This window comes from Perca fluviatilis, chromosome 6 (assembly GCF_010015445.1).
Source record: "Perca fluviatilis chromosome 6, GENO_Pfluv_1.0, whole genome shotgun sequence".
Lineage (NCBI taxonomy): Eukaryota > Metazoa > Chordata > Actinopteri > Perciformes > Percidae > Perca > Perca fluviatilis.
In genome coordinates this window covers 18,661,157-18,676,735 of record NC_053117.1, presented here as the reverse complement: position 1 = coordinate 18,676,735, position 15,579 = coordinate 18,661,157, and the positions used below count along the sequence as shown (strand labels likewise).

The 15,579-nt window shown below is 39.9% G+C and overlaps 1 protein-coding gene across 8 annotated transcripts in view; it reads right to left on the bottom strand.

Moving 5' to 3' along the window:
• Positions 1–15,579, bottom strand: part of acacb (acetyl-CoA carboxylase beta) — a 24,307-nt gene extending 8,728 nt beyond the window's left edge. For 3 of the 8 annotated variants that reach the window (XR_005639481.1, XM_039802879.1, XM_039802884.1), the window contains exons 1-33: positions 15,335–15,579; positions 12,801–13,374; positions 9,509–9,641; positions 9,269–9,407; positions 8,931–9,040; positions 8,725–8,806; positions 8,524–8,622; positions 8,313–8,422; positions 8,090–8,200; positions 7,793–8,002; positions 7,530–7,700; positions 7,237–7,398; positions 6,988–7,151; positions 6,511–6,661; positions 6,313–6,416; positions 6,139–6,220; positions 5,904–6,049; positions 5,670–5,820; positions 5,439–5,573; positions 4,999–5,145; positions 4,734–4,922; positions 4,546–4,646; positions 4,356–4,444; positions 4,140–4,264; positions 3,938–4,051; positions 3,249–3,362; positions 3,069–3,158; positions 2,868–2,986; positions 2,478–2,501; positions 1,795–1,935; positions 1,590–1,689; positions 1,383–1,490; positions 1,224–1,280 (exon numbers count right to left, since the gene is read on the bottom strand). Coding sequence is in view for 7 of the 8 variants with exons in the window: in XM_039802879.1 (XP_039658813.1) it covers positions 1,224–1,280; positions 1,383–1,490; positions 1,590–1,689; positions 1,795–1,935; positions 2,478–2,501; positions 2,868–2,986; positions 3,069–3,158; positions 3,249–3,362; positions 3,938–4,051; positions 4,140–4,264; positions 4,356–4,444; positions 4,546–4,646; positions 4,734–4,922; positions 4,999–5,145; positions 5,439–5,573; positions 5,670–5,820; positions 5,904–6,049; positions 6,139–6,220; positions 6,313–6,416; positions 6,511–6,661; positions 6,988–7,151; positions 7,237–7,398; positions 7,530–7,700; positions 7,793–8,002; positions 8,090–8,200; positions 8,313–8,422; positions 8,524–8,622; positions 8,725–8,806; positions 8,931–9,040; positions 9,269–9,407; positions 9,509–9,641; positions 12,801–13,354 (4,332 nt within the window). In the remaining variant the exon portion in view is untranslated. Of the gene's footprint in view, positions 1–1,223; positions 1,281–1,382; positions 1,491–1,589; positions 1,690–1,794; positions 1,936–2,477; positions 2,502–2,867; positions 2,987–3,068; positions 3,159–3,248; positions 3,363–3,937; positions 4,052–4,139; positions 4,265–4,355; positions 4,445–4,545; positions 4,647–4,733; positions 4,923–4,998; positions 5,146–5,438; positions 5,574–5,669; positions 5,821–5,903; positions 6,050–6,138; positions 6,221–6,312; positions 6,417–6,510; positions 6,662–6,987; positions 7,152–7,236; positions 7,399–7,529; positions 7,701–7,792; positions 8,003–8,089; positions 8,201–8,312; positions 8,423–8,523; positions 8,623–8,724; positions 8,810–8,930; positions 9,041–9,268; positions 9,408–9,508; positions 9,642–12,220; positions 12,463–12,800; positions 13,375–14,479 lie in introns of those variants that run through there. The other 5 variants (XM_039802881.1, XM_039802880.1, XM_039802883.1 and 2 more) reach the window with 5 other exon arrangements.

Below are 15,579 nucleotides of genomic sequence, written 5' to 3'. Positions count from 1 at the left end.
TGACATTTAAAAATAATAATAATCAGATACCAAGCAAGGGTACTTTCAGAGTAAACGTCTACTTGTCAAAAGCAGTTAAACTGGGAACTTTACTGAGCGAAAAGAGTGCAGCAACTAAATATATTTTAGTATAAAAAGGGTATGAACGGACACACCATGCTGCATTACCTTTAGCTTGAAGACAATACAAGAATTTAACTGGAATTTGGATATATGGTTCACAAGAGAGGACAACTATGCTAAGAACAGAGTATCTACATTACACTATACATTAGATACACCTTTATTGCTCTCAAGTGGGAAAATTCAGTTGTTGCAGTACAACAGAAACAACATAGATAAATACAGATAAGAATAGAAAGTAACGGACACATAAGAGGTACATACACTAAAATAGAATAGAAAAAAAGAGATTACTTTAAACTATACAACGCATTTGGAGATAGATGACGTGATAAAGTGAGTGGTGTAAATAATAGCAGCAGAGTTTTAAAATATAATAGAATATATTGCAAGGGTAAATGTAACATATTAACATAGTATATACACACTATAAAAATATATATATACACCGTAGTATAGTATAGTGCAGCAATATAAAAATATAGTATAACTTTGTGATATAATATATGTTGTATAATACAGCTATATTACAGAATATAATATATAGATGTATGTTAGATATGAAGCAGTACAACAGAAACGACATAGATAAATACAGATAAGAATAGAAAGTAACAGACAAATAATAAGAGGTACATAAACTAGAAAAAAAGAAATAACTTTAAACTATACAACGCATTTGGAGATAGATGTCCTGTATCTCTTGTATTCTTGGTGAAACCAAAGAATAATGTTCACATCTGTGGATAGTTTGAGACAGGAAAGGGGAGAGAGAGGAGGGACGACATGCAGCAAAGGGCCGCGGGTTAGATTCGAACCCGGGCCGCTGCCAAGGCCTACATGAGGCGCACACTCTACTGGGTGAGCTAGAGGTCGCCCCACCAATTTTATTTTTAACGTTGCGTTACGTGCGTTTTGTGTCCAGTTGGCACATACTGTATGCATCACTTTTGTTTATCTGTGTTTGTTAAAAGAAAACATAATAAAAAGTAAATAACAATAAAAATTATTTAATAATAAATAATAAAATCTGAATACATACAAGTGATACAGTGGACCCAATGACAATAGTGGACCTGCTGAGATTGTTGTTGAATTACCTTCTGTGCAATCAAAAATGTGATTCTCCTGATTCCATATTCAAAGAGGACAAGTCTCTGTAGTAAAAAAACAACAACACAATTTTCAATTCAATATTAAATACTGAAACAATATCTCACATTTATAAGAATCAGTCATGTGTTAAGAAGCTAGCTCACCTTTGACTGAGCAAAAGCAGTTAAGGCTGTAACCAAGGCGTCGTCATCTTCTGCATCGGCTGTTTTTATGGACACGTTAATGATGTGGATTGGGTTCTCCCTTGTGTTCTGTAGAGGATGTAGGAGAAATTGGTAGCTGTAGAGATACAGATGAAAACAGACTTTTTATTGAGAAGTCAGTGACTCTTACACACCCACCATACTCACCTTGAAGTTCTCCTCCTCAAAGAGACTGGAGCAGGACTCTGAGAACGGGGCACTCTCCAAGACGGGTTCCGCAAAGCTGGAGAGAACTTCATCAAAATTCCTGCAAAAGAAACAGAAACACATCAGCATGCAATACATCATTTTTTACTTTGATCTATACATCTTTGCCAATGACAAATAGGAGAGAAAGACATATTATAGTGACCTTTTGAAGTCGTCAAAACACTGGAAAGCCACCATGGCGCCCATGCGCTGGCAAGGTGGAGACAAGGCTCCCTCCAGGAAGAGCTCACTGCTCTGCCGCCTCATTTGAAAATGGCTTGATCCACTCACTGGCATTGGAACCCTGAAAACAGGACAACAGAGCCACTATATTAGCACATAGAGAGGTTTGCTTTAGCAAAAAAAACACTGACCAGCCAAGAGTACAAATATTCTTACAAAGAGCAATTAAAGCAAGTCTGGATGTTCTTATCTATTTGACAAAAAGAAAGTATGATTACATACAGTTGATAGGTATATTTCATATATTCGATTGAATTATAAGAGCAATTGTTTCTATATCTGTCTGATGCTGGAGAATACAGGCTCCCCATTTGGTAGCAGTCAACAAAATCTCAGGATTTGAGGTTTTTAAGAGGAACATGGAATATATAAAGGATGAACCTCTCAAAAAGCTCAGTATTGCTAAGCAACAAAAATGAAAAACATATGGAGAAGCTCAGCTAAAAAGTGAATTAAAAAGGACTTGATAGAGGAGTCCTCAAAGAAATGTTTCTGGTTTCACAGAACAGAAGGGAAGAAGCAACACAGTGCATTGTGCATGCATTGCTGTGAGACATACACACGATCAGATGGTTTGGCTGGTTGGGAGGAGCTTTACTCTACCTGTTCAGAGTAGGGCTGCTCCCTCTGAAATCAGATGATTGACAGGTGAGTGTCAGCAGTGGATGATCAAACTGTAACTCTACCTCAAGGCATTAATTAGATCAAAGCACTTAACAAGACGCTGTGCACAATCACATTAATGTCCAGTGGGTGAAGGCATTTTGCATTCAATGTTAGCCATAAGCAGTTACAGCTGCAGTTTATAGGACTCCCAAGTTTGGTTTGATGAAATCCTGCTTGATCAGTGGAAGCACACACATCACAGCCTTTGATGCTGTGTTGAGGCAATACAGTGTCGGTCCAGTTTTGGAAGTGATAATGATTGAATGTGAAAAATGTGTTATTAAAATGGAGTCCTTTCAGCATAGTTTAGTGAAGGAAACCTTTTACCTGTTTGGATGGGATGATGGCAGCATAAACTGAAAGTCTACAGCGCAAGTTCCATCCTGCAGCTGGTGATGCTGGATGCTATTCAGCTCATAGGCGATGTAACCTCTGCGCACATACACCTGAAAGTCAAGACAGAACATGTGATTATCACTAATAAAGAAATAAAAATGCATAATAAATGTGTGAATCTACTGACCGTACCTCCAAGGCAGCCATGCAGACAACTTGATTGGAGTGATAGAAGAAAGTGGGCAAAACATCAAAAATGGAGGTTTCGGAGAGAATGAGTTTCTGTGCCAAAGAAATAAAGACAATATTCATTTGACATTCCAGCTGCTACAAAAAGATGATTGCAATGAAATTCCTGCACACAATGCTAACCTTTAGGTTTTCTGGACAAAACTGGTGGCCATACATGTCAATGGCTGACAGGAAGATGGACTCCACCTGGTTGTGCCTCAGTTCGTATGATGGTAAATGGGAGGCAATCAAGACCTACGACACATTTACAAATATAATATCAAGTCCATACAGATGGAATAACCTGATTGTTAAAAAGGGTGCATACGTTCATGAAATTTGAGAAACATTAGACAAGACTGATAGGGCTGGGTGACATTAGGATATATATCGTCAAAATGATATAAAAATGTGTCATCATTTTTTTTATATCGGTTTTATCGTGATGTCGAAAAACCAGCAGCCGAACTGCATAATGCTTTACGTTCTGATCCTTGCACGTTATGTTCATTTTGCACGTTTTGCAAGTTCTTGATACAATAAGAAAATACTCAGTACTTTTCATTTGTCAAGTATTAAATAAACACAAGTATACAAAAATAAATAGAAAAAAAAAATATATATTAAATTACCATTACTACTATACTTACTATAATAACAATTGAACATTTTGGCCATAACGCCCAACCCTTACTGATGGTCTCAAAAAAAAAAATCACTTGAATCCAACTTGAGGTGTCCTGTCTGCCAGCTTACCTTGATTAAACAATATACTCAAAACAGACAGAATAGTGTTAAACTGACACTTATCAGGCGGTCTTAGATGTTACCTGTCTGGCTCTCAAGGCCACCTTCGAGTTCTCCATCTTGCTGAGCTGTGTGAGCTCGTTCATAATGGCCATTAGCTCATCTGCCAGCATGGGATCCCTTCCACACAGTTGGTCCTACACAATGTTCAAAGTCTTTTCATTAAAACCTAAGTGCTGGAGGACTGTTTCATTTACTGTATGCATGCCAGTGTTGAGGCCTTACTATGAGCATTGTGACTAGGATGTTCTTCTTGGAGACCTGGGCATGAGAGAAGATGTACTCCAACACAGGATTCATGTCAGGTTTGTGCTGCTCTCTCAGGTTGATAACGCACTTGTCATAGTGAGCTGTTTGTGAGAACAAGAGTAAAATGATGACAAACAAACCATAGTTATTAAAGAAAATGCCTCATCTAGAGTATCTAGAGTATACCAGTACCTTGCTGGAACTGCATCTCTACTTGCAGGTATCGCGTCAGCAGATCGAGAACCACAGACTTCATGTAACCACGAATTCCACTTCGGTACCTGGACCAGACATATTCAAACATATGTCAATCAATGCAAAATTGTTCTATTTGTTATTACTGCTGTACAATCCGCATCTGACAAAAAAGAAAATAACTAACCTCTGTACCAGCTGAACGATGCTCTGTGTGTTCATGAAGAACACCTCTCGGTCAGCCTTCCTCTGTAGGGTTGCTGCGTGGCTGTCTAGAATATTTGCAATCTGAAATAAACAAAGAGAAACATGATGAGATTACATTGTATTTAAAGAACTGCTGCATCCAGCAGAATGTCACTGTGCTTCTCTCACCTTTTGGCTAGGGAACTGGCAGAGGACAGAGGTGATGTTGCTTGCGTACTGTGCCATGACTTTACGGATATCTTTCTCCACACTGGACGGAATGCGACTCGCCAGGCTCGTCATGATCTCCTGGAGTTCCAACAGCGGCAGTGAGGGGTCCCTTAAGGTCTTCATCAGCGTAGCCACCCACTGTTTCAGCTGCAGACATCAACATGCACATATAATTAATAAAACTGATGATAGAAGAATCTGTGGCAGAAAGCCTGCTGTGTACCTTGCTGCTGAAGAGGGGCTCTTCAAGGCAGTAGCCGTCCATGACTTTAACCAAGTTTTCCAACACACAGTGAAACACCTGGTGAAGCTTTTCCCCAACAATGGGCAGTGGTTGTTGGGGTGGCAGTATGGCCGTGTTGAGCTCCACCTATGACAGGAGGTGAAAGCAGGAAAAAAAATATTGAACATTAAAACATGGGACACATAATATAATCATTTGATTATCAAGCAGAGCTTAAACAAAAACAATAAACACTTTAAATATACCGTTTTTTGAGTAAATCTGGACGAACTCAGGCCAAAACGTGCCAAAATGTCTAATTTGATACTTTTTAGCAAAGACCCAAACATCAGAAGAATGTTATAAAGTTTTGTAAATTATGAGGCACAATTAAGAGAACAATTTATGCACTGGAAGATGTAATTTTCCAAATAATTTACTGGATGTATACTGCTGGGGTCATCCAGGTCTATATGTGCCACCACGCAGCCAGGCTGCAGAACCGCTCCAGGTCTCTTGACAAAGTGGACGCAACCAGACTGCTGCAAGGTCAACGTCATCACCATCTTCATCACCTGAAATCATGGCGCAAACAGCCAGTCAATAAAAAATACCAAAAGACACAGCATGCCTCAAGAAATCAAATGTACAAAAAAAGCTGTCACATTCACCTCGATCTCTGCATAGGTCTCTCCTGCATTAACGTGGCCTCCATCTTCGACCATGTACTGCAGCAGTTTACCAGCAGAGGGCGACCTCAGCACCGTGGGATCCTTCTCTTTTTCAAAGACACAAGTCTTGTTGCCAACAGTGACGCGGTAGCTGTGGGGATAAAGTAATTCAGAAGAAAATGAGTAAAACAAACACACAAATAAGCCCAGATCTACGGACTTAAGAGCTCTTGCCTATCCACTTCCTCCTTCATATAGCTGGTGTGGCTGCTGCCGACGTAGGACAGCAGGAGGCCGCCATCATTCAGCCTGTGGACATCTATCTCAATGTTGGAGCCGTTCATCATGATGACATAAGTTGTTGGTGATTGGCGAGCCACCTGCAGGCAGCAGAAATGATAATTTATTAATTGCAAAAGTTAAGAGGTTGAGTCAAACAAGGAACGTGTGAAGGGAACAAAGCAGATACCTTGAGGCAGAACTTGACTCCTTCATATATTAATTCCACATTGACAGAGTTGAGGAGACTGGCTGCAGGCAGTACTTGGCCTCTATAGATGCAGAAGTTATTATAAGTCAACTATATAAACATACAGTAAGAATTGTAGTGAGACATTAATAAGAGAGCACTGTGTCGACTGACCTTTCCAGTGAATGCAGGTAGTCAGACATGCTCTTTCGGAAGCTTGAATCAGCAACATGCAAAGCCCCACAAACAATACCCAGCATGGTATCTGGTCTCTCCGCCTGAAGGAAGAGCATGTGGCTTCATGAAACAAACAAACTACACACAGGTACCTATCCGTGTAATGATTTATGGCACAGGTCTTCAGTCTCCTACCTGCACTTTCTCCGCAATGAGATGATCCAGCCAGCCCGTGTCGATGTCATTGTTTCTGAAGCTTTCTGTCTCTAGTAACTTAATGAGGTATTCAACCGTGGTCCTGAAGTCACCTCTGATGGAAAGCTCCTTCATAGCCACCACCATGTTCCTGAAGCACATGGCAAATATAACACTTGATAAACACATGCATCCTATGGGATTTAGATTTTTTTCAAAATCAACCCTCTATTTCCTATAAAAACGTTGTGTTAGTTGCAAACGTATATTACACAATTGCCTTCGAAGATTGTATTATATTACAGTTGGCAGGTCATTGCATTTCCCACATTGTTTTATTACATCATGGGCAGTTACAACATTAGGACGTTACTGGCTTTTGCCTGAGAGGTGACACCTGAAAGCTTAATGGCTAAAGATCAGATATGACGGTATCATTGGAACAAAACAAAAAAAAGAAGAAAATAAATGGCTTACGAAATGGCTTCTTCGCGATTCTCGCCCCAGGAGAAACAGTGTCCAAACTGGGAGTCTGCAAATTCATGCAGGCCACCAGTTGCCCCCACGCTGAAATAACCCCAGACGTTTTTACTGCTGTGGAAGTTCAGCTCCTGCACTGTGCCAGAACTGGGCTTGAACCCCTGTGAGAGAGCGCAAGGATGACGAGTCAATGGTGCAAATCAAAAGAACATAACAAAACGGTTTGTTGATGAAATTGAGCTTTACCTCATCAGGGTTCTCACTGGTGATCCGAGCAGCTATGACGTGCCCTCTTGGACATGGCATGCAGTCTGGAGTCTCTAGGTTAATGACGGTGTCGCCCCACGGAGCTTCTCCATAAAACAAGCGGATGTCCTTAATTCTATAAAGGGGGATGCCCATCGCAATCTATGTGAGATGAAACAAAAAGTTAAAATGGAATGATTGGATCTCTGTCTATAGTCTCATTTGCAAGAGAATTACTCATTTTGTTCCTTTGGAAATAATTCTGCTTCTTCTTTTTCCTTTTTTTCTTTTACCTGAAGCTGGGCAGCTGGCAGGTTTACATCTCCGATCATCTCTGTACAGGGATGTTCCACCTGGAGGCGAGGATTCAGCTCCAGGAAATGGAAACTTCCATCTTCAGAGTAAAGATATTCCACAGTACCTGCACTCACATAGCCCACCATCTTGGCCAGTCGCACAGCACACTGGGACAAGAAAGAAGAGACCAAATGTCAAGTCTCAACCAAAGGAGCTAATTAGGGTTGGATAATAAACACATACGGTGACATAAACTGACCCGTTCCATTTGCTCAAATGTTGAGGGAGCAGCTATGGTGGCAGGAGCCTCCTCTATGATCTTCTGATGCCTTCTCTGGATGGAGCAGTCTCGTCCAAACAAAGAGATGGCGTTTCCATACTCATCAGCCAATATCTGAACCTCAAGGTGTCTGGCATGCTGAGCCAGCTGCATGATGAAGATAGGCGAGCCAGGTACCTCTGTTTGAACCTGCATTTAAAAAATAAAAAATAAAAAGTTAGCTGTAAGAATTAAATCAAATTCAACTGTATAAAATGGGTATGAATTACATCAAACCTGTCTAAAGAGACTTGGAAAATCCTCAGAACTTTCTACTTTGCGGATACCCTTTCCACCTCCACCCTCAGAGGCCTTGATAACAACCGGATAACCAATTCTCTCAGCCCCCTGCAAAGAAAAAACAAATAAAATATAACTCAGCAAAAGATACTTGCTTGAAGGGAATCATATTGGGGTAAATAAAAAAAACAAATGTGAAGGCTTTGCTTAATATGCTTACTGCCAGCCCATCGTCTACATCAAGAACGCAGCCCTTTGTGTAGATCTCTGGAGGAACACTGATTACATTGCCCAGGAATTGGTCGTCCTCTTCCCAGTCTACGCTCAGACCTAGAACACCACGACACACACAGAACAGAACATAAAAACACTGACAAATACTGAGTAGAGTGAAACAGTATGAAAAAACAGTGCGAGAGTTAAAGCATCACCTGAGCCGGTCCATGGTAGTGTGGGAATGTCAGCACTCTGAGCCACAATGGCAGAAGCTACTTTATCCCCAAGAGCCCACATGGCCTTACTGGACGGCCCTAAAAGAAATGCAGTCAGTTACCAATGACATCTGACACAGGTGCGAATAAACAAAATAAAAAATAAAGTTGAACTTTCTGTAATTTCAAAGTGGATTTTACCTAAGAATGATATTCCTGCTTTGTCCAGCAGCTCAGGCAGTTTGGGATTTTCTGAGGCATGACCCCAACCAGCCCACACAGCCTGTTAACAGTGATGCACACAGACATGTCATTTATCCCAGCTTTTTACAGGTAGGCAGGCAAGGTCAAAGAGAAAAAAGGTTACAGACCAGAAAGATGTTGTTTAGATGAATGGTGAAGAGTACCTGCACTGGGATTCTTTTTGCGATGTCCACTATCAGCTCTACGTTGGCGTAGTTGTTGTTGTTGGACCCACCGGGTACAGGCACATAATGGTCTGCCATTTTAATGTATTCTATAGGGGGAAAAAAGAGTAACATTTAATTGATGATTAATTCTAATAATTTATTTATTCAGTACAAGCTTACAGAGATCACATTCCATGTCCCTTTGGTCAAACAGCTTACAGTTAGGACACAGTTTATAGTGTTCGGACCGTAGAGGCCAGCGCTATAAACGTGAAAGTCTGTCACTGAGTCACTGAGTGAGTAAAAACAAACCGAAGTATCATGTTCACAATGACCTGCATTAGCTTTCAAGTCTTCAGGGGTAACCATGACGACAAAACGGATGGTCCTTTCATTGCGAAACATTTCGTAGGACCAGCGACGGATAGAACGCATACATTTGACAGCAGCTATCCCGTTGTTAGCAATCAGCACCTGTAACAGAAACAGAAACCACTTGTGAAGCTTTAAAAAAGGAAATGCTGCAATTATCATCAAGCAATGAAAAATAGAGATTGGAGGACTTTCATTCTTACTTTATCGATGACGCGGTTGCCACCAAATCGGGTGACAAACTCAGCAGGAGAGGCCACGGTGAAGTCCCTCTGTAGATCCATCTTTCTGTGTTTATGTCCTTTATTCACCAAGTGAAGACCAGACATGCTAGGCCTGGAGTATAAAAATCTTGGTTAGTAGTCTTGTCCAATAACACAGCAAAACACAATGACCTGGGTGTATTCTGCTCTGTTTATATCAGCTGAAACGCATGTCAAATAATCCAGGAAACTGCAGGCTGCATATCATCCTTCCTAACGTCAGACCCGAGCAGGTAAAACAAGCATCAGACTATAGGGCTCATCTACAGCCATGGTGGCAAACAGCAGTGTAGGGGAGTAATTAGTTACCAATTAAAAAATAATACCCAATAATAATAATAATAATAATAATAATAATAATAATAATAATAATAATAATAATACGTAACTGTAATCCGTTACAGTTACTGGGAAAATGTGTAATTGAATTACAGTTACCTGTAAATAATGTTCATGATTACATTGGATATTTTGGTATATTTTCTGTAAAATGCTATAGGCTATACTGTATGTTGAATAATATTTATGTTGTTGCTTTGCATGTTTTTCATGTGCACAATGTCTTCTTATGCCATTTCCAGCCACAGCTGTTTAGCAAAGTTTGATGCTATTCTGATTGGTTCTCCGGTTTGAATTTGCAGCGCTACCCATCTGACAGTTAAATTGGCTCTCAAACTGTCTGAAAGTTGCCACTATGGCTACGGATAAAAACATGTTCCAGTGCTGGAAATATTTAAAAAAAAAACTTTCATACAGAAATCTGAGAAGGGTTTGAACATAACAGCGGTCAAATGCTATTAATGTCAAAAGTGACATGAAAACATCTGCAGGTAGCTTACAGTAACTGCAAGCAGTCATATTAGGATGAGAGAGAGAGAGAGAGAGAGAGAGAGAGAGAGAGAGAGAGAGAGAGAGAGAGAGAGATATTTGTTTTGTTATGATTTTAAATGTGTGACCTCCACCACTCTTTCATTTTAAATAGGGTAACTTGTAAATCGGTAACCTATAACATTTCCAAAGTAACCCTCCTAACACTGGTAAACAGTTACATAACAGTGCGAGTATGGGACTGTGAACAAACTACAGTAGCACCAACAAGGGATCAACAGTACTGAAAATGAAAAAGCCAACACAAAGTTTAGACCCTCTCCTCAACAGGCAAAGACAAACTGTGGACCAGCCCATTTATTTCTGACCTTATCTTCAAATGAACACTGTGCAACTGCTCTTCATATGAAAGAATGTAATCTCAACAAACTAAAATATTTGCTACAGAAAAAAGGCCCAAGCGGTTACTCATGGGGTTCCTTTTTATCCGATGTTCACCGATAAACAGAAGTAGAACTAATGATTGATAAAAAAATATATATTTCAAAAATATTTAAAAAGATCTCAAATGAACCAGCCGTGCAAGTTTTAGGAAACCTGGAAGTTTGAGTGAGTACGTTGTTGCTTCTATTGTGCCATTCTTGAACACTAGATTAGATCATTCAACGTACCATGATTATCAGCTGGCTCATACCTTGTTCATTCCAAACTCTTGTTGCAATTGCACCACAAGCCACTTCATAGAAATGATGACCCATGTTCAGATATCACAGAGAAACACCTGAGTTGAATCAGTGAGCGATATGAACTTTAAACCTAACTCCTCCATTGCTCAGGAAATACAGATTGCACTCCTTTATTGAGCTAGTTTCTGATAAACTTTTCCAGCTCGTTGTCATGCCCTTCTGATCCCCTTTCTGATATTTTTCATGAGGTAGGGGTTAATTTACCTAGACACATATTTTACTGGATTAATGACTTAGGGACTAAGTCTTGTTGGCTTATAACTGTACTGCTTTGTGAGTAAGTTATTGTGGTGTGTTTTACTTTTTTCTCCTCTAGAGGGTACTGGAGTGTTTTTTATTTTTTTATTTCCTCAAACTTAAGTGCACCAAGACAAGATCTGTTCAGTTACATAACAACAGAATGGCCACCGGAGCGATCCTCTCGGTTGACAAACGTGCAAAAGTTGCTACGGTATCTATTCTACTTTCATGAAGAGGAATTACGGTATGCATGTTTTCATTATTTCTGCAGCTGTAACATTAACCATGTGATAACTGTGCACATAAACACTGCAGCTGACGTATCAAATTACAAAAAACTGAATCCAACTTTTAAAAGCACTTACTTTGGAGATATGAGAACAGTTTTCCTCCTCCATTATCAACCTACTTTATTGTCCTTTAGTAGTGAAACTAGATTTTAAAATCTAAGACCAAAACAAAGAAACCTCTACAAAGTGCTTCCTCTCATGTGCTCCCTCCCTTCTCCCCTCCCACATTTGCAGCAAAATAATTTACAGATCCCCTGTGACAGATCACAGGCTGTGTCGTCTAAATATACAAAGACGCAAGGCCAAGACCAGGACAAAAGTGTTCATTCTACTTCACTTCACATAAAAGAAAGCAACTAGTGTCCGGGCAACATCTGTAGCCTAAGTTTTTAGACATGTAAGGCTGAAACCTTCATGCACACATGTACAAATAGATTTATTTTCCAATAAACATCTCGCAAAAGTGCAACTTCTGCTGCATTTTTTTCCCTTGTGAACTGCAGAAAGATGATTCTAAGGTTGAGATTTGGGAGAGGAAAATCACTTACCTTTTTCCCCTTCATGATGCTTCACACAAGTCCCGCTAGCACGCATAGCTTTATGCATTTGGTTAAGTCAATGCAACTAAGCAGGTCAAGTTAAGCATGTAGCTTTGAGCACCAAACAACCCCATCTGATCATATACAGTACCATCACTGGGTATAAAAAAAATAACTCTCCACTATGCACTGTAAAAATAAGTTAAAAAAAGTTAAAAAGTGTTTTTGTTTGCCGTGCTGTGACCGAGAGTCACACCACAGTTTTCAAAGTCATTTGGTTCGGCCTCTTGTTCCAATAATAGAGCCGCGTGTGTTTGGCATGCGGCAATAAAGCAGATCAACTCCACGCAGTCAGGTGATAAGACACAGATTGTGTGAGTAGGAACATAACGGCCACATTTGACTTACACATTTTAAGAAAATACAGCCTCTGCAGACCTAAGAAAACAACCCAGTCCAGTTCTTATTAGTAGCTCTTTTAGCTTTTTTGGCATGAGTGAGATGCTTCCATGTTTCTAGAAGCATGCCAAAGATGCCTGACCCATAAACAGTTGACATTAAATTCACTTAAATAGAAACAAGGTCTTACTTCATGCCTGAGGAGCTGGACTGTGGCACTGCAGAGGACGCCTGCTGAGGAGACGATTTGGGGGCAGAGGTCGGTGGCTGAGATGCACCGCTTGGAGGTTTGGTGACCCGAGGTTCCTCGTCTGAAGAATTATCCTCCGATGCTCCGAGAATAAACTTGAGGCGTTCCCTCGCCTCAGGCCCTGAGCTGAGCATTGGCACTTTAGTTCTGGAAGGTCTCTGGGTGGTCGCTCGCAATGATGGCTTTTCTGAGTTTACCTCAGAGGATGCCTGCAGAGCCTCAGTGTCCACGGTTTCAACTTCAAGACCCACAGAGGCACTGCTGGCCTGAGGACGGTTATCCTCATGGTGTGTTGAGGTAGTAGGGACTGTTGACAGGCAATGTTCGCCCGGATGAGGTGACTGTGTAGCGGGCATGCCCTCCTCGGCTGCAGGCCGACCACAGCCAGAAGGAGATTCCTCTCCTTTCACGGGCATCGCTACGGCCTTGGTATTAATCCTCCACAGTAGCAACAATATCCATAGGATTAATCCTAAAACTGCAAAAGGGAGCATTCATAGACATCCTCCTGAGACTGCAACAAGAACAAAGTGAACATTATAAGTCACATGAAAGATGACAGTATCTACAACATCATAACCGAGCCAACTTAAAAAGATCATCTTATCTCTTTCACCCCACATAATAATAACTGTTGTGGCATTAAAATTAAAACATGTTTGTAATTGATGTTAAGTCTATGATCAGTAATTTACCACATTCTTTTTGGTCATGCAGTAAACTTTACACACAAAAACATCTTTCATTGTTTCTCGGAGGCTTTTGTGAAGCGGTGGGAACCTGATCTGCTCATAGCCGTCCTTGGAGCAGCATCCTTATCTTTTGCGAATAAGTATAAAATAAATGGCAGTTTTGTTTGGAATGTTATTGCAAATAGGTTCATCTTGCGAGTGTTAAAAATGGGCCCTGCACCCACGGATGATTTGTGGTTGAGAGACACACTGCATCTGGACTGAGACTGAGCTTTTATAATGAAGAGTGAGGAGATGTGTTCGATAAGATCTGAGACGCTGTACTGAAATTCTTTCAGGGTGAGGACTAATGTGTTGCATCTAATGTAAAGCACCTTGTGGGCATAATCGCTTTTTTCCTTTAACCCTTGTGTTGTCTTCAACCATGGGAAAAATTGACCCAGTCTGTTTTGCCTGTTTTATTAAGCATAAAGTATAAATTATCACCTAATTATGTGTTACATCTTCTTAGCCAACTTCATTCCAACTTATCACCGCTAGTTTTACACTTTATTTTGGAAGTCATGGTCAATAAACCTAATTCATATTAAATTCTGCCTACATTTTTTGTTGAAAGACCCAGAAATTCTGAATTATTTTAGCTACTATTTAAGATCAGAGGAACGTATGTTGATGCGTAATTACAGCCCATTTCATACACACATACAGACACTTTGAAAAGGGGTCAAATTTGACCAGAGGACAACACAAATGTTAAGTCCTATAATTGCGCTCCATCTATTCAGACAACTTTTTTCTTATGTTAAACAGCTTTTTGTATAGATTTGTTTTCTGTATTTATTGTTTATTTCATATTAATGATTAAAATGTTATGTCTGTTATGTATGCACCAATCACCAAGGCAAATTCTCATTAAGTGTAACTTACTGTGGCAATAAAACTTTTTCTGATTCTGATAAATCAAAATAGCAGTTTAACTATGCCAGCAGGGCCTGGCAGCCTACATTTCCCAGCCAGTGTCTGGTAAACAGCCTGTCTGTAACAGCTGCCATGAGGGCCAAGTGTGGCAGCTTCATATGGGGTAAAGGTCAGCACTAATGGAATAAAAGAAGGAGAAGGCCCAAACATCCACACAAACAGCATTAGGCAGAAGAGCATCTGAAGGCTTCAAAATAAAGAAATATAAATAAAAGGGATATATTAATATGAAATCTGTGTTAAACAAATATGGATTCCTCGTGTCAGCTTGCATCTGCATTTCATAAAAACAAAGAAAAATATATTAATATTGAATTCATGTGAAAGATTTGTCTTCTAGAGTCACTTAACAGATGAGGCAAAATATTCAAGAAAATGTCTTCATAAAAATAGCTTTCAAGATTTTTTTTATTTCATGCCACTTTCAAAGTTTCCTTTAGAAGCTAGTACTGCCAGTGATGATAATTTCAATTAAAAGTTAGTTATTCTACTAAATAATAAAAGAGGATAAATATAGTGAAAGTGTTATAACTGTATCTCCATGCTGACCTAACGTGGCATACTGAACTAAACAGATGCCAGTGCACGGTTTCCTTGCAATAAATTATCAACTTATGTGACAGAAAAAAAAAAGACTTTAAGAAGTTAAAACCAAACAGGATGTTCAAGCAAGTCAATTGGGACAGAAACACTGTTCAATCTTAACCAATCTTTTACCCAACAGGAAAATGAACCATGCCCTTTTAGATCAAACATGAAGTCTATTTGCGTCAGCAAGTTGTAAAAGCACGCAATTACACTCACCGCTACAGATAACGGACAGCAGCTCAGTCTTGTTGTTGTTGCTGCAATACTCACCAGGCTAGCGAGTTAGCACTCACTTATTATTATTGAGAATGTTTTTGCAAATTCAGAGTTATTTTAAATGCAACTACATGCTTCGCTTTCTAATTATCTCCACCGAGATCTCAAACTCCGCACAAACTGAACCGGTCCGCAGTTAAGGTTTTACGGTTTAAATCATGATCATGACAGCAGAAGGAAATGAC